The 23,980-nt window shown below is 51.4% G+C and overlaps 5 protein-coding genes across 5 annotated transcripts; 3 read left to right on the top strand and 2 right to left on the bottom strand.

The window, feature by feature from the left end:
• Positions 1–864: 864 nt before the first annotated feature.
• On the top strand, positions 865–1,825 carry BO88DRAFT_452284 (uncharacterized protein; the record flags this gene model as incomplete). The annotated part of the gene is made up of 2 exons (XM_025710682.1): positions 865–1,061; positions 1,171–1,825. 2 exons carry the CDS (start codon positions 865–867, stop codon positions 1,823–1,825), a joined length of 852 nt encoding a protein of 283 aa, XP_025564556.1.
• A 449-nt stretch (positions 1,826–2,274) lies between these two features.
• Positions 2,275–2,723, top strand: BO88DRAFT_452283 (uncharacterized protein; the record flags this gene model as incomplete). The annotated part of the gene is made up of 2 exons (XM_025710681.1): positions 2,275–2,311; positions 2,398–2,723. The coding sequence occupies 2 exons, from the start codon at positions 2,275–2,277 to the stop codon at positions 2,721–2,723; spliced, it is 363 nt and encodes a 120-aa protein (XP_025564555.1).
• Positions 2,724–3,847: 1,124 nt separating this feature from the next.
• BO88DRAFT_480095 (cytochrome P450) lies at positions 3,848–5,787 on the bottom strand (the record flags this gene model as incomplete). The annotated part of the gene is made up of 6 exons (XM_025712115.1): positions 3,848–4,379; positions 4,442–4,652; positions 4,718–5,021; positions 5,084–5,124; positions 5,193–5,386; positions 5,465–5,787. 6 exons carry the CDS (start codon positions 5,785–5,787, stop codon positions 3,848–3,850), a joined length of 1,605 nt encoding a protein of 534 aa, XP_025564554.1.
• Positions 5,788–5,953: 166 nt separating this feature from the next.
• Positions 5,954–7,085, top strand: BO88DRAFT_480093 (MBL fold metallo-hydrolase; the record flags this gene model as incomplete). Its single annotated transcript, XM_025712114.1, has 5 exons — positions 5,954–6,033; positions 6,129–6,200; positions 6,245–6,614; positions 6,654–6,993; positions 7,057–7,085. 5 exons carry the CDS (start codon positions 5,954–5,956, stop codon positions 7,083–7,085), a joined length of 891 nt encoding a protein of 296 aa, XP_025564553.1.
• A 969-nt stretch (positions 7,086–8,054) lies between these two features.
• sidC (nonribosomal siderophore peptide synthase SidC) lies at positions 8,055–22,855 on the bottom strand. Its single transcript, XM_025706427.1, has 2 exons — positions 22,166–22,855; positions 8,055–22,099 (listed from the first exon to the last, which is right to left on the bottom strand). The coding sequence occupies exons 1-2, from the start codon at positions 22,694–22,696 to the stop codon at positions 8,381–8,383; spliced, it is 14,250 nt and encodes a 4,749-aa protein (XP_025564552.1). The 5' UTR covers positions 22,697–22,855; the 3' UTR covers positions 8,055–8,380.
• Positions 22,856–23,980: the final 1,125 nt, after the last annotated feature.

The raw sequence follows: 23,980 nt of genomic DNA, 5'->3' as shown, positions 1-23,980 counted from the left end.
GGTAAGATCGTGTACCATGTTCAGCACTGCAGGGCTTTGTCTGGTATACGGACGGAGCAATCACCGGCAGAATGTTGCTTCAGCTAGACATGCAAACCCATGTCATTCCCGTGTGCTGTTTTGCCCTTCAAAAGGTACCCAGAACCTCACCTGCGGTGTCCCAGGGCGTCTCGGGGCGCACCACAGTTAAATCTCAGAATCGAGATGATTGTAAGGTTGACTACTAGAGTCTATCTCGATTCTTTATCACCTTAGGCCCCTCAAACCTTTTAGTTACATATGAATTTGCATGGTGGGTAGATACTGGTGTAGGCGGTTGCGGGCTGCTGCGCGAACATATAGGGCCCTCCTTAGAATCATTATATACTGAACCCCGACACTTCGACAGGATATTATCAACAGTTTCGTTGTTTTTCTCTTATATCATTCTTTTTTCTTTCAATCTCAAAAGAATAAAAAACATGGAATCACACTCTCCTGGTTAGATCATCTTTTTATTCTTGTTCTTGCTGCCCAGTTCGAGCCCCCACATAGCCATGACATAGTATGTGGGGTGCTGAAGCTCCCTTTTTGTAGCGCCGCTCGAGCGAACAAGGCATGCCCTCAAGCTGTGTTGAGACGCGTGTGAGAACTATCTAAAAGATGCAATGCTTAATCTTCCATCAGGCCATGGCACATCGCGCTAGAGGCCGGATCCCTCTTGATTTTTGTCCCCTTGCCTTCCGCCCCCTACTTTCCTATATATCTTTACCCCCATACGCTGTTATCTTGATTCCACCGTTTGACACCCAGCCCACAATTGAGCTCGCGTTGACCTTACCATGGGCGACGATTGTGCGATGACAACGACGGGGAGGAGACAGCATGTCTGCAACATCTGCAAGAAACGGTTCCTTCGCCGCGAGCATTGCGTGCGCCATCGACGCGGTCGTCAGTGCTCCCCACGCCCGTTATTCTTTAGTGAAATCCTCCAGTGCCCCCGCTGAACACTTTTTCTTTTATTCAGATACCCGCGAACAGCCGTTCCAATGCCGATACTGCGTGAAAAAGTACAGTCGCACGTGAGCTCCTTCGACCCAATCCCCTTCCCCCGGCTCACTTTCCCTTGACACTTGGGAATGGAGGAAGTGATCTGTAGAGGAAAAAACTGATGGGACGGGATTGAACTAGAGACGTCCTTATACGGCACGAAAAGACGGCCCATGGGGACAAATACGGCGCCCGACCCTCCATTTGGGAGGTCAGCGCCGCAGCATCGCCCACAAGTTCCCCCATAGCACATCAATTCGAGCCCGCGGCCCCCGACAGCCCCGACATGACCCACTGGCGCAGCTCCACGGACCCCATCCAGCACGCGCTCACTGTCCAGGATTTTACCACCCTCCATGCGGAGGCACATTCGGCGAGCTATCTTATTCCACTCTCTTCGATGCAGACGCAGACTCCATTACCGGCCTGTGGACAGGAGAAACTGCCGTATGCGACTCCCGCAGCCACGGAGTTCACTGGGTGGTCGTCGCCCCGGGTGGAAGATGCGGATTGGCTTGGGATGGAGGTCGAGGTGCGCAAATTTCACGACCTGGGCTGGAAGGAGAATCCGAGCCTGATGCCCTGCGTTGGGCTTAACACGAGACTCGAGGGTAATGAAATGGCGGAGCATGAGGCGGAGGACGGCCGTGGCGATAGCAACGAGCTGCTGGGCTCGTTGGGTCCTATGTTCGACCCGCTCTGGCACCCTCTTATCACCCGCCGGGCAGCGGTCACGGGATATATGCTTGATCGACATCATGATGCTCTGCATCGCGCAGGCCTTCTGAATACATGACTCTTGAGCGGGTTGCGACTGATGGGAAATGCGAGGCGCAATGTAGTTATTTTTGCATAGGATCCAAGATATTGACGGTTCGCCATTGAACTGAGGGAAACTCTCATATCTCATTCCTTTCACCTGCCCGTCTGTGGTAAACTTCCCGTATAAGTGCCTCGGATACGACCAAAGAATGGCTCTTGGGGCTACATATCAGGGCATGTGCATGATGTAAAGCCACACTCCACAGTGCTCCCGACAAAAGCCCACAGCGCTTTGCCACTCGTAGCAGCTCCCAATACCAAACGGTGGAGAACGTATCTGCCTCTCTCCTTCCCCCAGAGCCCATCTGTGTGGAATCTCGGGACTGTGACTTATGTCCAGTAACATGATCCCAGATCCTGCACAACAGGCAATACAGGCAGTCAATCCAACAAAAAAAAGATTCATTTATCAGCTGTTGAAAGATGACCGCAGACACCACAGAGAACATCGCCTTTATTGGTAACATCCCTCCCTTGCCCCGCCTGCATCAGATTGCTTAGGGTTGCCCGTCGTCGTGGCCGCTGCTAACCGCGGTGAGTCTTCAGGCCTGGGTGCCATGGGATACGCCATGGCCCAAAATGTGCGCAAGAGCATGCCGTCAACAGGGCGGCTGTACATCTTTGACGTCTTTTGCAGCGCATGTGAGCGGCTCCAGACCGAGATGGAGGGGACCGGCGCGGTGGTGGTGGTTGAATCTGCTCGAGAAGCCGTGGAACAAGCACCGACGGTCATCTCCATCGTTCCCAACACCGCCGACATTCGACAGGTTTACCTCAACAAGGAAAACAGGGTGATTGCGGCCACCCGGAGGACCGAGCATTTGATTTTGGAGTATAGTACTATCTCTGCTCGAGCCATCCGCGTATTGTAAAAGCAGTCTAGCTGAATTTATTATAATTGCTTCCCAGGGTATAGTGTAGGGGACTGATATTCAGAGATCTATTATATTACTTCCCTGTACTAATTCCTACTACAAGTTCTGCAGAACCTCATATGAGATTAATAACTGGATACCTAAACTATTATCTTACCGTACTCTATTTTCTCTCTTATTACCTTGGTATATGATTATATATATATTATAAAAATGAAAATAATTATACCGCAGGAGTAGTATATCTAATCTTGACTAGAAGCTCTCCAAGGTAACCGCTTTCATTAATAAAAAGCTTTCAAATAATAATAATATAATAAGATATTATTATAAGCTCCATGCCGGTAAATCAGATATAGAATCTAAAATATATAATCAGATTTCTGTATTTACTATCCAGACTAATAAAAATATATTATCTAGGATCTCAGGTTCTTATCAATATAATACTTAACATATAAAGTCTAAAAACTTATATTTATCATTATATTAAGAACTTTATATAGGACTTTCCTGGATAAGGATAAAAATTTCATCTGTTTTCTTTTTCCCGGAGATACTTATTCCTATTTGTATATTAATCTTAATATAGCACGAGACATGGTAGTCTGTATACAGAATTTAAAGATATATTAAAAGATATATATTGCACTGGCACACAATACCTCCTTTATCAAGGATGGGCAGAATACAGTACACTATTATTATTACTTGACAAGCAGGGTCTGAATGGGTGGGATGCTACCATTCACAAGCAGAGGCCTATCTAGTCCCCAATGTCTTTGATTCTTGATGGGAAATGCCCCAAATGATGACTTGAAAGGAAGAAGAGTAAACCACTCGGGAACTGATGTGCAGAGGTGACGAAAGAAGATACAAATAACAGGAATAAGCCCCCACATTCTACACCCTTTTCCTTGGGGAGAAGCCCTGAAGCTAACAGATGGGGCCAGCTGGGGAAACCCCACTCTGCATGGGATACAGCCCTAATTCATTTAGGGATGCAAGTACCTCTATGCTGGTGAGTCTCTAGTTGCGATACCACATTCGACCCAAGAGACTTATAATATCACCCAACACGAATTTATGTACATACACAATATACAGTAAACATTCCACACTCAATCTACCACCATCCCTTGCGCATTCACCTTGACCGAACCCAGCATATAGCCCTCCTCCTTAGCATGCTGCCACTCCCTGCGGATCAACCCCACCACCTTGTCACTCCTCGGGACGAATCGCAACTCACTGGGCTTGGGAAGAGTGTTCATCCCCTCCTCGTACGCGGCGTCGGACACATCAACAGATCCGATCTTCCCGTCGTCAGTAAGCGGGGGGAGGATCTCAAAGGCCCAGACCAGGCACGCGATGGTGATGAACAGGCTATTCTCGGCCAAGTGCATGCCGGGGCAGATGCGGCGGCCTGCGCCAAAGTCGAAATGATCGCGGGCGTACGGGTCGGCGTGAGCGGCGTATGCCCCCGCCTTGAGGGGATGGTGGAGATACCGGTCCGGCACGAAGTCGTCTGGGTTCTCGTAGCGCGACGGATCGAAGTGTAGCGCGTATTGATTGATAGCAACGGTGGTGTTGGCGGGGATAAACCAATCTTTATACACAACGTCCGCCGAGGTGTAGTGGGGAGAGCCCAGGCTGTGAGTAGAGGGGATGGGTCAGTATGCGAAAGACATCAGGGTGCTTGGGGTGTTTTTTACTTGGTGACCGGGCGAATTCGCAGAATTTCCTTCACGCAAGCACGGATGTAGGGCAGCTCCGCCTCATCGCTAAAGCTAGGGAGGCGGTCCTCACCCACCACACGACGGAGCTCCGCGAAGGCCTTCGCCTGGGCTTCCGGATAGGCCGCTAAGTACTTGACACAGGAGTTGAGCGCGGAGGAGGTCGTCTCAGAACCTGCCTCGATCATTGCTGCAGAGAAGAACCATTAGTCCACCCGTCGGCAAGCGACTGAGAAGTGCATGATGAGAACATACTTCCGGCAACAAAGCTGGCTTGCAGCTCGCTGATACCCATGTTTTCATAGTCAGAGTTGATGAACTGCTTCACAAAACAATCCGGGGCTTGGTTCTTCTCCATCTGCGTCCGGAGGCGGTTCCAGTATTTCATCCAAATGACCGCCTGTCGGTTGAAGGACCGGAGGGCGGCCTTTCTCCACCACTGCATCCACTGAGGGAGGTATGCCAGCACCTGGAAGGTCTCGGCTAGGTATTTTCCGGGCGTGGCAAATTCGCTGAACTCCTGCATCAACCCGTAAATCTCGCGGATGTCTTCGCATTCCTGAGGGAATGGTACTGGAGTTAGCGCTGACCTCGACCGGAGGGAGGGAATCAAACACTTACCCATACTGGGACGCGGCGTCCGTAGGTCGACGTCATCACCACTGGTTTCGAGAAAATTAGCACCGGACGACCGGGGATTTTGACGGCGCAACAGGGACTGCCCACGTACCCGAGGTCGTATACCGTCGAATATGCATGTAGAAGTTCTTCTGATTGTCGTTGTCCGTCAGAATATCCCACAGCAGCTGCTTGACCTCAAACTCCTGCGACGGAATGAATTCGTTGGATGCTTTCGGGGTCAGAAGTTTGTGCACGATGGCACGAAGCTGCCGCCACTCTGCCGAGTAGGGCATAAGAAGGAACCTGAAGACTCGCGTACATCCTAGTTAGTGGGCTGCATGGCGTTTCTTGGACAAGATGCGTCTTTTCTCCCTTACTCACCTCATCCCGCCGGAGAGCAAATCAGATACCACGGGGCTCGGTGCGCGTGAGGAAGTGTGCTGCGACTGCTTGTCGAAAATCTCTTTCACCGCCGATGGACTATTTGCATAGATCCAAACCTGGCGCCCGAACCGCACTTGGAACAATTCGCCGTATTCGACGGCCCATTTGCGGAGTTGTTGTTGGGGATATGCTCCCATGGCAGTGACATTCCCAGCAACAGGCACCTCCCGGAGCCCTTGGGGCAGTTTCCGTGCCCTTCCGACTCGCAGGAACAGGAACACTGCAGTGACCGCGAGAATCGCGACAGTAATGAGAGCCATTGGTGCCAAATGAGGGAATCGGTCAGTTAATTGAGTGGTGTACAGGAGTGGCTTTTTGACGGCTGTGCGGCACCAAACTTGTCAACCTGGCGGGCTAGGGCTATTTGAAATGCAGTAAAGGAGGCAGACGGAGGGAGACTGGGGAAACCCAAGCTTTTTACCCCACATGAATAGTCCACTCTTTTACCACACCCGAGTGTTACTGAAAACACTACACCGACACTCACACCTTTCAGATCCACCGAGGTTGAACGCCCTTCAAACGCTTGAAATTATTATTGGGGGCCCCATCGTCTCAACCCAACCGCGAAGCCCGCCGCGGAGACCGGGAGAGCACCCAGCTGCCTGCCACCCCCTTGGAGGGACCAGATCTGCGTCGTCGTTCACCCCATTGACGGGGGTCAGATCACTCTGTGCGAACGTTACTCATCGCGCGGGTCACGGTTCCCTCTCTGAGCTTCCTGATCGCTCACCCCAGGGCTATCCTGCCCCGATACCTGCTCTTCGACCTGGGCCTACGCAGCCGGCTTGAGCGCTATCTCCCCGCGCAGCAGGCGCCCTTAACCAATCATGTTGCTCCTTACCGGCTGGGTCGGGGGGTTGCGCAGCATTTGCGCGACGGGGGGTTGGATCCGGACGCCGTCGACACCGTCATCCTCAGCCACCTCCACTACGACCACCACGGAGACCCCGGGGATTTTCCGCAAAGTCGTTTCATCGTTAGAGCCGGCTCGTTATCCCTGCTCCATCGCGGATTGGAAGGCACGAGTGTCTCACACCAGGCTTTCGACGCAGAGCTCTTCCGCACTGTGCAGAGCAGCGGCGCCGTACACGAGCTGCCGGATCCTGAGGCTGCTGCTCCATAGGTGCCACTGGGGCCTTTACCCGCGGCGCTGGACCTCTTGGGGGACGGGTACGTCTATGTGGTGGACGCCCCGGGCCACCTGCCGGGCCATCTTAACCTGCTCTGCCGGCTGGGACTGCATGGATGGATTTATCTCGGTGGGGATAGCTGCCGCGACGTACGGCTGCTCAACCCAGAGCGCGGGATAGTGACCCGAGAGGATAAGCAAAGCGTTTGCCACTGTATCCACCTGGACCGGACGCGAGTTGAATATACTCTGCGGGAGGCCAGCGCGCGAGAGGGGGCGGAGTTAGAGGTTGTCATGGCGCACGACGTCCAGTGGTGGGAGAAGAACCTGCGATGTACACGCAGTTTCCCGCCCACTGCGATATACATGCTGAAATACGACTTTGTATCTTGCTTAGTTACCTGGGAATTAGCAGAACCGACATGAGTACTTTTACAGCAGAACTCTACTCCGAATGCCTTTCAAGGTTACACTAATTGCCTTAAAGGCCACAATTGGCCTGATTTAGGGTTGCTTGTGCGGACCCTGATGCACCCCATGTGGACCACAAACGTGTAAAATCCAATACCCTTGATACCCATCCCAGTGCCGAAAATTACCTTTGGCAGGGATAGCTGCTAATGAGGGTTCATCGACAAGCCTGCTCTTGCAAAAGACATCTATCTAGATTGTAATATGATAAGTATGATCCAGGCGGGGTGAATGCCAAGAAGGCTTCCCGAACTTATGTGGGGTGGATACCAAGAATACCTCACCCTCTCTATGTGCGGGAAGTGCGGAAGTGACTCTTCCAGTACGTGATTGTAGTAAGCAGAGTTGAATTATCGTAGTCACCGTCAACCGGCGAAAGAGCACCCTATCTCTTACATTCGAGGCTTTGTACAGTACATACATCCGCCGGCTAGGGTCTCGGTTACTATCTATACCAGATGATGACTTTGAACAATGCAGAGAGATCTAAGTAATGTACACGTCGCTCCGGATCATATACTGGCGCAGAGTAGTAGGGCTTTTAGGATATCGTATTGGATGGAACAAGCAAGAATAATAAAAAAAAGAGAAAAACATACAACAGAAGGGATTCGCTGGTGGTCACCCACCCAACTACTAACCTCCCGGCGTGTGGCTTAAGTACGGCTGAGCGGACGGGAAGCCCTGTTTTCCACACCCTATGGTCGTATGTACTGGATGTAACTGGGGTATCAATGATATAGTGTCTTGGAGAGTTTACTACTTGGATGCGTTGTTAATGATCGTGGAGCCAGTCAAGTAAGGTGGGTTCAGGAAGCCGAAAATAAATCACTATGGTTAACCTTTGATATCAACGCTTCTCATGGCTTGGATCTCTAATTTTACCCTCCGGGGAATGTCGCATTATGAATATGTTTTCTTTGCAGGCCACATATCGAGATGCTTATCTTAAATTCGCCATGAATACTTATGTATAAATATTATCAAATAATTTGCAAAGAAACCGAAATTTAAAGCCATGAAAGAAGGCTATCGACAATAGAAGTGAATAAACCAAAAAACTAAAATCTATATGCATATGCAATCTCCAAACAACAGAAACAATACAAAACCACAGAAGTAAGTCACATCATGCATACACATACCCCGGAATATACTAAAACAACAAACAAGAACAAACAACACCATCATGCAATCTATATGAAATCTATAAATCAATCTTATCTCCCCAAAAAGTCAAATATCATCGTCTATCCCAACATCCCTATAATCTTCTCAATCTCTCCCGCAATTTCATCAACGAGCTTATGCACCTCTTCAACACTCATAGCACCTCCTTCAACTCGAACACCGAACCCGATTGAATCCGTCTTGGCATCTGGACCAACGTCGATGAATATGTTTTCCGACGGTAGGAATTCCGTATCCAGTGCCGATACGGCAGTGACCTCTTCAGCCAAGGGCTGTTCGGGAATGAAATCTGTAGGGACACCGATCCGCAACGGGGAGAAGAAGTCCTCTGAACCATCTGATGTGGTATTGGTAGTTTGCGTCCAGAGGAGGTTCACCCAGGTGTTGAAGAGAGGTTTGTCAGGTGAGATCCACTGGAGGATGTTGCGGAGAGAACTTTGTTCGTAGGAGACGCGGTCCGCGAGAGAGGATTGGATAGCGCGAACTTGGGTGAGAAGGTCGGTGTTGACGGAGTTGATGTTTGCGTTGGGAATGGTGAAGGGGTTGACATTCAGACAGGGTCCGGAGAGGTTTTCGATGTTGTAGAAGGAGGCAGAGCGACCGGCTTGGTAGAGACCCATGGTTGGGTTTTGGACGTTGGTGAGACGTGCGATGCAGCGGGCTATGGCGAAGAGAATGACGGTTTGAAGGCTGACGTTGGAGGATCGGCATTTTGTTTCGAGCTGGGAGAGATCCTTGACCTTTTCCCAGACTCCGATGAAGAGCTGGTCTGGAGTGGATGGGGTATCGGTGCGAGTGTTGCGGATAATGGTCGGCGAGGCGTCACCGAGAGTAGTGTTCCAGTATTGCTTTTCATCGAGGTCCTGGAGAGAGCGCATTGAAAAGTCGACGAATGCAGAAAAATCTGTGTTTGTTTCGGGACTTTGGCCATTATAGAGCTGTGCTAGATCTTTAACGAACATCGGCATCGTCCATGCATCGTAAGCGGCGTGGTTTATGAGGACGAGGATGCCATCTCTGCCGCTAGCTTTCAGGAGACGGAGTCTGACGGGAGGTGTGTAAAGCGAGGATGGGTGGAGAGCTTCTTCTCTTGCTTGTGCTTGGGCTGCTTCGGAAATTGGGCTAGAGGTCTCGATGACCTGGAACGTGCTTGCATCACGCACCGCCTGCTTGAGAACAATCTGTACTGCTTCCGATGAGGATGTAGCTGCAAAGCAGGTGCGGAGGATGGGATGTCTTTGACGGAGCTGGAACCAAGCTTCCTCAATCTTGGCACTGTCGATGCGCTCGGAGCAATCGTAAGCCCAGGCGGGTTCGAGCAGCTTCCGTCCGGACTTCAACCAGCTGACGAGGTGATAGAACTGGCCACCTAGACAAGGTAGAATTGCTTCGACGGAGTCCTTGCTGAGATTGAGCTGCTGCAGTACAGTTTCTTCCACCTCGGCATAGTTTTCGATGAGTGAACCCTGAGGTTGGATTGTCTGTTCGGAAATTGGCCGGATACGTTGGCTGATACCACGGAGGGTGTTTCCCTGAAGGATGTCGGCTACCCCAATCTTCAACCCCTTCGATCGACAGATTGAAGCAATACGGATAGCTGTGAGAGAGTCCAATCCAATATTGAAGATACTAGTGTTTGGCTTGATATTGTCCACTGAAACTCCAGCGATTTCAGCGAGTACAGATTGGATGATGGCTTCATGGGGTGGTGCTTCGGATGCTTCAAGACCAGAGGCGAGCGACTGCTCAATGGCCAGCTTTGTCGGGAGCTCACCAAGTCCATGTGGCACAATCGTAGCGCATCTGGTAGGATGTTCGATGATGTCACGGAACGCAATGGCAAATTCATCCATGAGATGGTCAAGAGTTTCCTGGGAGATGTACCGGCCATTGCAAGTTGCTCGTGCCACAAGTCCATCGTGAGCATAGTCGACCTCAACATTCAGCTTATATTCTGCCTGCGCCGCGTAATCATCTGCTTCATAAGGCGTCCAAATCTGTTGTTCTTCTATGATACTGCCGGCGAAGTCCGCACTCTTTTGAAAGACGAATAGAGTATCGAACAGGACGGACGACGTACTGTTGTTAGCCTGCCGGAAGGAATTCTGTACAACTCTTAGTGGCGCGTTCTGATGGCTCTGCGAGTCGATTGTATGCTGTTGCAGACGCTGAGCCATAGACTTGTTGCTTAGGAACTTGGGCTCGAAAGAGACTCTCTGAGCAACTGTATTGAACATTGGCCCAAGGGTCCGTTCGGCACCTGCAACAGGTAACGAGCGACCAGCAAGGACTTGTCCGAAGACGACATCGCGTTTTCCAATCACACCTGCTAGTACCTTTGCATATGTCAGGAGAGATACACTCTGCACGGTGACCTCCATTGCCTTGCAGGCATCCACTATGGCCGACAAGTCAAGGTCAATCCGGCATTCAGAGAGAAACATGCGGTCTGACGACTCAGGATGAGGAAGCTCAGGAACTTCAGTCACTTCGTATCCAAGTAGATTCTCTGTCCAGAACTCGCAAGCTTCTTCTTGACCGCTTAGTAGATGTTGGACAGTCTCCGAGAATTGTGGCCTTATCGGAAGACTGCTCTCTTCATAGCACACCGCCAGGTCTTCGAAAAGGAAAGGGATGGAAGAACCATCATATAGAGCATGATGCAGAACAATAACCAATAATCTGCCTTCAGGCTGGTGGACTAGAGCAGACCGGATTGGTGGGACCTCGAAAGAAGCCTCTTCGCTGAAAGCATAGAGAGACTCGACTTCAGTCAAAACATCGGCCCCGGAAGGCAATGTGAGTTCTTCCCATTGAAAAGGAGGATTGCTGTGTACGGCACCAATCCAGGAAGAACCAAGCTCAGCGATCAAGTGGAAGGATGTACGCAGAATATCATTGGCCTCAATGACTCTGAAAAGAGCCTCCTTCAGCCGGATAGTATCTACAGAGTCCTTCAATCTGATAATGTGCGGGTGAACGTAAACCTTTCCGCTTGAAGCAATTGTCTGCGTAATCATTCCCGACTGCAGGGGCGTAGTTTCGAACATTGTGGAGATCGAATCATCCTCGGCAAGGCGTCGGACCTGTTCGCCGTAGGTGTTAACAGGAATACCTGTATTTGTCTTTCCGTGCCCATTGACGCCATTCACCGGGGTGCGAGAACGTGAAGTCTGCTCCACCTGCTGAGCCAAAGCTCCAACACATGAGAAACGCATAACATCAGCAGAGGAAACTTGAAGCCCTGCTTCACGTAGCTGACGCGCAAATTGGATCGCAGTCACCGAATCAACACCCAAACTCAAGAAAGAAGCACCTTTAGTTACTTCCGCCGAAGTCAGTCCGCAAAAAGACATCGTGTATTCACGAATCGTGGTTTCCGTGTTAGACCACGAGGTATTGTCCCAGTGCACAGCAGCACGCGATCCAGATGATGATGAGTGAGAGACATTGAAGTCGTCAAGCGAAAGTCTCTGACCCGCTGCAATGCTTGAGAGCACTGCGTCCATCTTCTCCATCATTTCATTTCCACTATACGAGGACCCAAATGCAGATGAGAAGAAGCAGTTGAGCTGAACTGTGTCCAAGGAATGGTTGGCTTCGACTTCTACTGCCAACGGATACTCTGCAGGCATATTGCTGTCTAGTTCCTGCCACAGGCGGTGTTCTGGTGGCGCAGCAGTCCTGATATATGAGAATAGACAGTCGAACAGAGGTGTCTCTGCATTGATCCATCTCTGTATGTGCCTGAGGGGAGTGTGCTGGAAATCAAGCGACCCTACAGTAGACTTTTGAATATCCGCCACAACATCATCAACTGTACTCAGGCTAGTGGTATTGAGTCGACCGGGGACAGTAGTGATGCATGGCAGAAGTACCGAGGAGGCTCCGGGAACCGACACAGCTCTACCGGAAAGGACCAAACCGTAGGTCACATCTGACACACCAACGGTATCGGCCAGCAAGAGTGCGAAAATTGCTTGCACCAAAGATGGTACAGTTGTCTGAAGAGCTGCAGAGCGGTGCTCCAACTCAGAAAGCTTAACACCAAGCTTTCTATGTACGACAACCGGAGGCTCCATAGCATTGAAGTCAGTGCGAAAGGTTGTCGGATGGCATCCTTCCAGATAGCGGACCCAATGTTGCTTGGCCTTTTCAGAGTCCTGACTATAGACGTATTCAATGAAAGCTGAAGGTGAGCCTCTCTGCGTAATAGGTTGACCCGCATAGCGTGCTGCAACATCCTCCATTAGCATCGTGAAAGATTCACCATCATAAAGTGCGTGATGAACGTCGATGAAGAGGGCAAGCGGTTCCTTGGTTTCCGAGGATTTGGCTAGTAGGAACCGCACTGGCGGTACAGTGGAGATGTTTGCAATGATGTCCGCGGAAATATGCTTCTGTTGTGCCTTGTTATGCTCAATAGCTTCGTTCAGGTTCTCATACTCTCCTTCCTTCCATTGAAACTGATGAGATTCAGTCGTGTAGACCACTTGTACCATTTGCTTCTCCAAGGGAGCGAATGAAGTTCTCAGAATATCGGTCTCATTAGTGACAGTCTGCCACGCAGACCTCAGCTTCTCAACATCGACACCAGCCTCGAGTTGAAGGACAACATGATTGACGTAGAGATGTTCGCCTTCACTATTGATAGAGCGAGCAACCAGACCTTCCTGAAGCGGCAAGCAAGGCCTGACTGTAGCTACATCGGATGGATTGACACCAGGCGAGGGATGTTGGCGGTACTGAGCCTCAATGTTGTGGAAAACTTGACGTGTCTGCGAGACAGCATTCTCTGCTTCCGAAGAACCCTTGGGTAGGCGTGCAAGCTGCTCAATAATCGGATTGCTCATGACCATTGCTACTGTGACTTCATAGCCAATTCTCCGGAGCTTAATTGTGAGCCCTATGGCACTAAGACTGTCGAGGCCGATTTCGAAGATGTTCGTCATGGGTCCAACAATTGAAGGATCCGCCGAAACAACATCAAGGACTTCTTTGATAACAGCCTCTTCGTCGGCAGTCAAAGACCGCTCAATAATGACGCCGTCCTTACTTGCCGAGCTGTTGCCATGAAGGACAGTAGGCAGAGGAAGGCTGGAGAAAAGGCCATGTAGCTCTTTGATGTTTGCCTTGCCTGACATCGGTGCCAATGGAATATAAGTGATGGGAAGAATAAGCTCGGGAACCATATAGCCCGGTAGCTTCCTCTTGCAAGTGTCTTGAAGTTCCTTGCCTAGCGTCGCAAAGTCGGACATAACGAAGGTGACATCTCCGCCCTTCACACGTTGACGGGCTTCAGAACGCGCGATGAACGAGATAAGTTGGACTCTCGAAAGACCAGGGTGTTTGGCCACGGTCGTAACAACATCAATGCCAACAGTCGACGAAGAGCGAAGCACTTCCGATACCTCACCCAGCTCTAGCCTTTGACCGCGAATTTTGGTCTGGTCATCGCCACGCCCAAGATACTCGACCGAGTCGTCTGGCATCATGCGTCCCATATCACCAGTCCGGTACATCTTCTCACCATTAGGTCCGGTGACGAATCCAGTGGCATCTGGTCTGTTGAGGTAACCCCTTCCAACGAGATCGCCAGAAAAGCACAGCTCTCCAGCCTGGCCTCTTAGAGCATAGTCGAAGGTACCAGGGACAAGGACATGGGACACGCAGGCTGCTAGCGGAGGCCCGATATTGCGCAAGTTTGTGTCCTTTCCGACAGGAGCGAATGTACAGCCGATAGTCACCTCGGTCGGGCCGTATGCGTTGACAAGCGCCATGTGTGGTGCTCCTGCCCATGTGTCCAACACCTTTTGTGAAATCTTTTCACCACCAACAGTCATAAACTTCAACTTGGGACACTGCTCTGGCACGATGTTTGCCTGATCCACAAGAGACGGTACCAGACTTGCATGAGTGATATCCCACTTGGATAAGGTTATACCAAGATCATCCAAGATCATCATCCTAGGAGCTGTAACAGTAGCCATCCCATGGCGCCAAGGGAAGAGCATTTCCAACAGATGGGGATCGAAAGCTCGACTGGCCTGCGCGAGATATCTTCCAGTGCCGCCCAACTCAAACGTAGCGGGGGCATGCCGGCCCGTGAACACCGAGATCGACTCGATGAAAGATGAAAGGTTGCCTCGAGTCACCATAACACCCTTCGGTTTCCCTGTCGAGCCTGACGTAAACAGAAGATATGCCAAATCGTTGGGATCGGAATTATAGTCTTGATCTTCCGTGGACATCTTGGCGAGTGAACCGAGGAGCTCTGGGTCGTCAATAGTTTTGACGCAACATCCCTCGGGGGTACTGTCGAACGTGCTCACGAATGCCGTTTCGGTGAAAACAATAGGGCAATCGCTATCCTTGATGAGGAAAGCTTTGCGATCTGCCGGAAGGTTTTCTTCGATAGGAAGGTAAGCATTTCCTGACTTGAAGATACCGATGATGATGGGATAGGAGGGGAGGTTTCGTCCAATGCACACTCCGATCATCCTGTTCTTATGACCAAGAGATGCTAGGTAGGCTGCAACACGGTTTGCTTCAGAGTTCAATGTACCGAAGGTCATAGCTTCCTTCACAATCCCCTTTGAGGAGATCTCGCTGGCTACCTCAACGGCAGTCCATTCAGGGTGCTTCTTCGCATACACCTCTAGCCAGTGCGTAGGGCTCAGTTGAACAGAATTCACTACTTCATCGTTGACAGGCTGGTCCGATAGCGATCGTAATGGCGAAGGAAAGCAGTTGACAAGACTCGCCAGGGGCTGCTCTGGAGATGCTAGCATTGAAGTTATAAGCCCGTCAATCTGACGAATGAACAGTGACAACTGTGACCGACACATCATGCTGCTGTCCGCAGTTGCTTCGAGGACTATAGAGCCATCCATGTGTTGGAAGACGTTCATGGCCATGGGATGCTCAACATGCAGCCCAACTTCATCTTCCAGCTCGCGCCAAATGTTAGGCTGAGTGACGTTTGCACCCTCTTCTTTCGCAGCGTGGAAGTTGAACACTGCCGGATACAAGGCCTCGCCCCTGGGTCTCTTGAGAATCTTCCGGACCTCGCGAGCATGAATATGGCGATACTTCCAGGACTGAACAGAAATGCGATGTTGCTCAGTAAGTAGCTCACGAGTGTTTCCAGTTGGATGGAACGGAATAGGTACAACGGATATGAGAGGTCCGATACAGTCATCAAGGTCAGCATGCAGCACTCTGTCAGAGAGAGTCTCCGCAAAGACTGTCGCTGGGAGACCAAGGTAAGCCAGCGAAACATAGGCCCAGGCGGCTCGGATAATCGAGGCAATGGATGAGACCCCAAGTTGGGCTGCAAACGACTGCAGGTTGCCAACAGGCTCCGTTAACGGGATTTCTTCCGTAATCAATATATGCTTGGGGGATTCGCCTGGCTGCAGTCTCTTTCCAGTAAGATCGGGCCACACTGGCGCATCAAGCTCTGCAAATTTCTTGAGTTCGGTTTGCCAAAAACTTCTGGTCTCCTTGCTTCTGTTTTCTCCTGGTAAGACGATCGAGAGAGCATCGGTGAGTTGATGCCTCTGAGGAGGTTTATAAGCATAAGCGGATCGCACATCATCCATAATCAGTCCCAGCGAAGGCTCATCATGGATTGAATGGTGGAGAGTGAGAATCATGATCTGCTTTTTGCCTGTGTCCAATACGGTAACGGCCCATGGGGGATATCTGAAGTAGTTCTTCTGGTGCTTGGTCATGATCTTCTCGATCCGGTTGTCCCGAAGCTCTACCAAATCCTGCTCTGAACAGTTAATGTATTCCCAATCCACATCGGGTAGCGTGTAGATGATTTGCAAGATAGAGAAGTCGAGCTTTCCTTCAGATCGGCTTTCCCCATCATCGACTTCCGCAACAGGAATGAAGCCGGTTCTCAGAGCTTCCACCTTCTGGCTCGTTGCAAGCCAAGCCTGCTTCATTCGCGTCGCATCCACCAAGCTGTTAAGTAAAAAGAAGTGATTGCTCCAATATCTGTTGTATGTACCCATTGTCTCACTGAGAAGACTTTCCTGGATCGTGGTCGCGCGCACAGTTATGAATCCCTCTGGTACTTTGCTGACTGTGGCTGTGTGCCAAGTGTCATGGAACGCCCTAACGTTGAAGGTTTCGCAGGTGGACTTTTCCAGGACGGTGGATGAGGAGGCCAGCTGAACGAGATCCTGGACGGTCACACAGTTTAGGACCTCCACCACAGACAATTGATGACCGGCCTCCTTGAGTCTAGAGGCAAGTCGGATTGCGCGAATAGAGTCGATACCGAGACTCCCCAGGCGACTGGACTTTGTGATGATTGACTGGGAGATATTGGCCAAGGTGGAAATCATTCCTACTACGCGGTGTGTTATGGACGCGGTGTGTTGGTCCTCAGAGTCCTCTGCAGAAGGCTTGGTCTCTGGGTTCATCTCCTTCTCCCACCCGTCGATATCCACAGAGGCATAAGCAGCTTCCAATGCCCTGCGATCCGTCTTGGCAGATGATGTTCTCGGGATGTGCGACACCACCAGGTATACGGATGGTATCATGTGGTCGGGTAGAACGCTTTGTGCTTGTTCGCTGGCAGCACGAGCGATCTCAAGCGCCGTCTGACCGACCACCAAGAGCTGCTTGTCATCGGTCCGTGTAGCTTTAGGAGCAGAGAGGAAGGCGACCACGACCTTGTTAGGTCGGTCAGGACGGTTGAGGATAAGCGTCTCAATATTCTCCACCAAGGGATGGCACTCGCCGAGTGAGAAGCTGATCTCGCTGAGCTCCACTCTGATACCTCCGAGCTTGACCAAGTCATCAACACGATTGATGTATTCCAGGGATCCGTCAGCAAGCATGCGAACCAAGTCTCCGGTATAGTACACCATCTGTCCGGCCTCTTCGTTCCAGACGTACTTGGCTTTGGTGACATCCTCTTGATTCAGATAACCCGGAGAAAGTTGTGGCCCACCAAGCGCCAGCTCGCCGACTGCATTCTTCATGATGAGCCGCTGCTTGTTGGTCACGAACACAGACACACTATCCATCGGCCAGCCAATGTTCGCGCTCTTGATGTTTTTGTGTTCGTTTCCAAACTCCCTTATCGTGGAAACCACAGTCACTTCGGCGGGTCCGTAAGTGTTGAATGCTCTCATATCGGTACCCCAATCGTCGGCCACAGGTTGGGTCAGCTTCTCACCGATCATAGTGATCACTTGAAGCGTTGGGCACGATTTCCGGGAGACTCCCGCCGAGAAAGCTGGAGTCAGGTGCGCGTGCGTGGCATTCGTGATGTTCGCAAGCTTTGAGAATGAACCAAGCATGATCTCTCTCGAGGCAGAGATAAGGACTCCTCCTACACCCCAGGTGTAGAAGATGTCCTGGATTGAAACGTCGAAGGTATACTGCGAGAACTGCAAGCAACGTACCCCGCCAGCTACATCAGTCGGGATATCCTTCTGGAGTGATCTCATACTTGAGACAGCCGCAGAATGCTTGATCGGGACACCTTTCGGTGCTCCCGTTGTACCGCTCGTCCAGATGAGATACGCCATGCCATCAGGAGTAGTCCGGTGTTTAGACGCGCTCCGTACCACTCCATTCACATGGATGGGTTCGTCGATGGTGAATTTGCTCACGTCGATTGTCTCGACGCCAACGGGAACCGAACCATCTGGCTGCTCCCCATCTACACTAGATACCAGAAGAATTGCCGATCCGGTACGTGCAATAAGGTCGTGGCGACGTTGTGCAGGAGAGAGCGTATCAATTGGACACCAGGCACCGCCAGCTTTGAGAATTCCAAGAATGGCAACATACAAGGCCGGGCTCTTCTCGATACAAATGGGTATCGGCGAGTTTGTCACTCGTGCGCCAGTTTGAAGCAGATGCTCTGCGAGTTTGTCAGCCAAAGCGTTGAGCCCGGCGTAGGACCACGTGATATTTCGCGGGTTGTTCTCGTCAACCAAGTCATACTTGAAGATCAAAGCAGGATCTTCTGGATGTGATGCTGCATGCTCTTCGAACTGGTGATGAAGGAGTGCTCCGTCCAGTACTTCGGGAGCGATAGACGGATTTGAGTTGAAGCTAGACTTCAGCCCAGTCTCCGTATGAGCTGGGGCATCTTGAAAGCTATCATCGGGCTGCTCTAGTATGTAAGCGACAATGTCAGACATCTGCCAGAGCATCATTTCGGCCGAGTTGTGATCAAGCAAGGCATCGTTGAAACTGGCCCGGAATGTCAAAGATCCACTGGCAGCGGGCCATATTTCGATCATAACAGCAAAATCATTTGCCATGGCCGGGTGATCGACTGAGCTCCAGAGACCACTAACACTGGAACCAGCGTTGAAGTCTTGGTAGGCGATGAGAGTATCGTATGGAAGCCGGCCATCCGCAGTTACTAGCGATCCTAGCCGAGGCTGCAGGTGAGATAGTGTCTGTGCATTGAAGGTTGTCAGATGGCGCGCGACCGAGCGGTTTGTCCATGAACTTTGAGAGTCTTGTTGAATGTGGCTCAGGGAAAGTCTGATCGGGACAGTGGTGAATGTCGGACCAACGCAGGCTTCTGAGTCCACGTCCAGTCTACCGGATACGACACTGCCCATGACTACGTCCTGAGCGGGAGTCCCAGTGTAAGCCAGCAGAACAGACCCCCAAGCAGCTTGGAGCACCGAAAGCGGTGTTGAGCCGATGAGCTTGGACTCTCTTTTCAAGCGGTCGTAGCTTGTGCGAGCCGTAATCTCCACACACCCAGTCTTCTTTGTTGACGGGGTACGGTAAGACGTGACAGACGGGAACCAGACAGGAGAATAGCTTTTCAAATGCTGCTGCCAAAATTGGGCGGTTGCTGCATGGTCAGCCTGGAAATGATGCTTCACAAGATGCTCGAGAGAAACGCGCTGTGCTGGCTGGTTTCCTGAGTACACGGAAGACACATCCTCCAGCAAGAGCTGTAATGATCCGCCATCGAAAATACCATGGAACATGCTCAGGATTATCCGAGTAGATGTAGGAGACGTAACCAGAGACAGTCTCCAAGGTGGCGTGCTGAGCTCGATTGACTCCTCTGCTTCCCGGAGGGCCTGCTGTAAAGTATTATCTCCAGAAGACTGCTTCGTGGCATGGTAGGTATTCCACATTGTTTTAGAGACTGCTGTAGGAGCAAGAATGCACTGTGCGAATGGTGCCATATCATCGTCAAGCCAGCAGAAAACAGTCTGAAAGGAATCATAACTTGCAATGACAGTTTCCCACGCAGTTTTGATACGATTGATGTCCACTCCCGGTTCGAGTGGCAAAACTGAATGATATATGTATGAGCGAGTCGCAAAAGCTGCGTCAGATGAGCTGCGCAGAAAACTAGTCAATATGCCAGACTGTGTTGCGGTTGTTGGAAGCACCCTTTGGATCTTCTCAGGGGCCATGCCCAGTCTCTCAGCGCAAACTGAATGATTCCGATCTTGGAAGGCTGAAAGGCTGTGCTGGAGGGTCTCATCCGAGCCATTGACTTGTGGAGTACCATTTGATTGACGTTGTTGAGCGACGACATTAACCAATGCTTTGGGGGTTCCGGACTGTAGAACGTCACCAACTGACAAACCGTCTATAGAATGGTCCCTGAGCTTCTGCAGAAGCCGCATTGCGCCCAGGCTATCAATACCCAGTGAATAGAGGTCGGTTCCAGGCTTGATGGCAGAAACACTCTCATCCGTTGCCGCCGCAATGAGGCCAACCACAAGCTGCTGGATAGACAGCAAATTCTCATCATTCGGGGTGACCCAGTCATCATGGACCCCATTCGTTTCTGCAGGCTTTGATTTGGGTGCAGGAAATAGTCTGATATCGCCCCCCGATCCCTGCTGCAACCTTGCAGTTACCGCTTTGCGATCGACTTTTCCAGCACTAGACCGAGGGAGAGCATCGAGGAAAACGTAAGCAGACGGACACATGTAAGCTGAGAGATGTTTCTCAGAATTCTCATGTGCCTCCAGAATAATTTCCTCTCTCTCTGCTTCATTGCTGTCATTTGCAACAAGGCATGCGACGATCTGCTCACTTCCCTGAACATTAGCATCGCGTTTGGACACCACGGCTACAACTTCGTTGGCACCCCGTACAGTCTCAAGGACCGATTCGATCTCGCCTAGTTCGAGCCGCCGACCGCTAATCTTGACTTGGTCAGAAGTGATACGACCGAGAAATTCAATGATCTGAGAACCAGACTCGTCCCAGACCATCCGCGCCATGTCACCAGTCCGGTACAAGCGACCAAACTCGTCACTATCAACGAACGCCTTTGCGGTTTCTACCGGACGGTTGAGATAACCCTTGCTGAGCTGCGGGCCTCCAATCGCTAATTCACCGGCAAGACCAGCAGGAACCGCTCGAGGCTCACGGCTGTTGGGGTCGAGAACAAACATCGAACAGGTTGCCAGCGCTTGGCCAATGATGGAGCAGCGGAGAGAATGTCCAAATGGCGCCAAGTAAGTACAGGCGATTGTTGCTTCAGTCGGACCGTAGGTATTGACCAACATCCGTGAGGGATCGGATACTGTAATTCCTCCATTTGCGCCAGACTTGGCGGAGAAGTTCTCGATGACGGTTCTATTGAGCTTTTCACCGATGCACCAGAGGTACTGAAGAGTAGTTAGCCGTTCCGGCCGAAGAAGTGCAGCCAAGCTAGGCGTAGCCATCATCACAGTTGCTCTAGCTTCGTTGATGGTTGCTTCCAAGTCAGTCAGCGTCAAGCTCCGGTCGGCAGAGCAGAGGGTAGCACCGCAACCCAAGGTTACAAACACCTCCGCTAGGGACGGGTCAAAGGTTGGAGCACAAAATTGAAACCAGCGAAAATCATCGGTTTTTTCTCCCGGAATAGGGACTTCTGTAGTATGGGCTTCAATGGAGCAGGCGGCAGCTAGGTGACTGATCTGAACACCCTTCGGTTTTCCGGTAGAGCCGCTGGTGAATAGGAGGTATGCAGTTTGGTCGTGCTCGATGTCCAACTGATCCAAGGACTCGCAGTGGTCCGAGGACTCGGGCTGACCATCTCGCAAGCCCTTCCATCTTGAGGCCTCCGTTACGTCAACCCAAACCTGCTTGACGGTCGAACCGGCGCTAGCATCGCACCATGGCCCAGAGACAGGCTCTGGAGTATTGCCAAGTATAATCGGACAATCGATGTCTTCTAGGACATCCCGAACCCGTTGTACCGGTGCATCCTGGGGAATCGGAGAGAAAGCGAAACCAGCCTTGAGAACGGCGAGATATGTAATGTAAAGTTCCGGGCATGATGGCATGTAGACAGGGATGATGCGTCCATAGTCGGCGGCGTTCCTTGCCAATAAGAGAGCCCGAATATGTACAGCGAGGGTAGTGGCTGCTTGATTAAGTGCGGAATAAGTAAGAATGCTGTGTTCTGCCGCAGCCGTGGCAGAAGGCAAAGAATGAACAAAATCCAGCGCTATGGCATCAGGCTTTCGACGGGCCCAGCCCTCGAAAGCGACATGGAGAAGATATTGTTTGGAATGGCCAGACTCGGGAAAATCAACTTGGTCCGTCTCTCGCGAAGGGGGTATCATAAGGGGAGGGAAATTCAAGACTGAAGGAATGGGCGACGGAGCGTCGAAGGAAAGGAAAGTGGTTGAGTCTGCCAGTTGTGCCGCAAGGATTCTGAGTAGCTGATCCACTGCCGGCTGAGGTATAAGGCGTGTCGGATAGGCAAAACTGATCTCGAGGGTATCTTTCGTGGTGGTAGGTCGAATAAATGTCGTGAAGGCCTAGCAGCAGCAGCACGTTAGTCAGACTGGGCAGTCTCCGCGTTCTTGCGCGGGCAGAACACTTACACTGTCTCGAACTCCAACAAGGGGTTGTTGCTCGCCATTTTCAGGACCGACATACAAGCCCAAGTCCAGAGAAAACTGTACCTCTCCCTCATCTGCGTGTTGTTCACTGTCTTCGCGGAAATCGCAACGCGGTTGTTGCCCCTCTTCCGCGGCCAGCACGGAAGCCGAAATGACCCCGCGCAACAGATCGGACTCGCTGGCGATGCTTGACTGACGCGACACGAAGAAGGCGACATCCTCCAAACCAGTCAGACGAGAGATGAAACGGGCGTAGCCTTCGATCAGGCTCTTTGCGACGTCGCGGAAGTCGGCGTTGCAGGTAAGCTCGACGGATGGGCTGATCGCCGCCTTATCGGCCACGGTCTTTCCCACAACATATTGATCGAGCGTGTCCAGGGCAGGAACTCTAGTGACGGGGATGACTGGAGCAGCCATAGTAGGGTGAATGCCATTCATGTTAGGGGAGGGAGACTTGCTCGCGAAATTGGACGAGCATTTGGACCCCTCAGTGGGCGGGAATGTGACTGTCATTGCTTTAAGTGTATCACGAGCGGGGTCGTCACGCACCTGCGAAGGGGGAGCAGCGAGCTCGTCTTATTCGACCACAGAACTCCAAAATGTTGACTGCTCCAAATAATGAGCGACTGCGGTCACCGACGGGGTCATAAAGGAAAGCAGCTTAATTATGAGTGTCGCACAGAGACACTTTTTCAACGCAGGAACTGTGCAGGTCACAAACCATTCATCGTCATTGGCAGTGGGCCCGGGGGGTATGTACCACGCACGGCCATTGGGCGATGGGGGGTAAGCAAGTGGGGGGGAACAAGATTCAAGGCTTCAAGGCTTTGGCGGTCGAACCGTGGGCGGTATTGGGATGTGCAGGAGAGTGGCCGGGCGGGATTCCAGCCTAATCCTGGCTCGGGCGGTGCGCGCGGAAAACCACACGCGCCTCGGACCTTCTGATTTGGCGCTCGGTGGGGGTTGCCGCCGGTCCGGCCATTTCTCCGACTTTCGGACAGGGATTATCTGATTAGATCATCTGATGATCTGATTAGATCGGTACCGTCATGACCGGTCCCGTTCGTCTCCAATACACCGCTGTAACGAACCGACCCAGACCGGCCCAGGGTATTCGGTTTTGCAAAACAGCGATCGATGCAGCACAGGGGATCCTTGGCCGGAGCAGCCTGCACAGATCTCTGTACGGCTATAGCCGACATTGCTGCTTTCGGATCATGATTGGCGACATTTGATCAGCACGCGTGGTTCTAGCCCATGTCTATTTATGCACCTGCCACGTCTAATGCCGATGAGCTGGTGGCCTAGGTCCTCGGCCCCTCGCCGGTTGAGTACGTATTTGGAGGGGCTCCCCTGTGCTGTGGAAGCTTCCCTCATGCTGCATACATAGCTCTTTGCTGCCATGGCGCGGATCCACCGTGATGACTCCAACTGCTCGAGCAGCTGAAAGTAGGTGTACTTTGTATGGGAGGGATATTATCTGATCCGCGGTGGGTATTGAAAGGCAGCTGGCTCTCCATATAGTGGTGCAATGAAAAATTTCTTCTGCCTGTTCATGGGGCACTAAAGTCTTGATGATAAGGTAATGAAATGTTAGAGACTGAAACCAGAACAAGAGCTAGCGGTGACGATTCAGGGTCCAGGCGATCCTTCCGAATTGAAGTAATGAAAACCGATTCCGAGAGACACATGGAAGCGGAAGTACTCCGCTAGTTCAGCTCCATAATGTTGCTGCTGTTAGTGCTAGCAGGCTGGATGCCGGGTAGTGGATCGGATGTTGCTGGTAGATGCATCCCG

Source organism: Aspergillus vadensis (genome assembly GCF_003184925.1).
Source record: "Aspergillus vadensis CBS 113365 unplaced genomic scaffold BO88scaffold_7, whole genome shotgun sequence".
Lineage (NCBI taxonomy): Eukaryota > Fungi > Ascomycota > Eurotiomycetes > Eurotiales > Aspergillaceae > Aspergillus > Aspergillus vadensis.
This window is presented reverse-complemented; position numbering and strand designations above follow the sequence as displayed.

What these genes read in the sequence shown, in the direction of transcription:
- sidC (XM_025706427.1), bottom strand. Translation starts at nt 22,696, where the DNA reads ATGACAGTCACATTCCCGCCCACTGAGGGGTCCAAATGCTCGTCCAAT. An exon ending in TTGTTGGAGTTCGAGACAGT is followed by an intron (nt 22,100 to 22,165) that starts GTAAGTGTTCTG and finishes TGCTGCTGCTAG; the next exon opens with GCCTTCACGACATTTATTCG.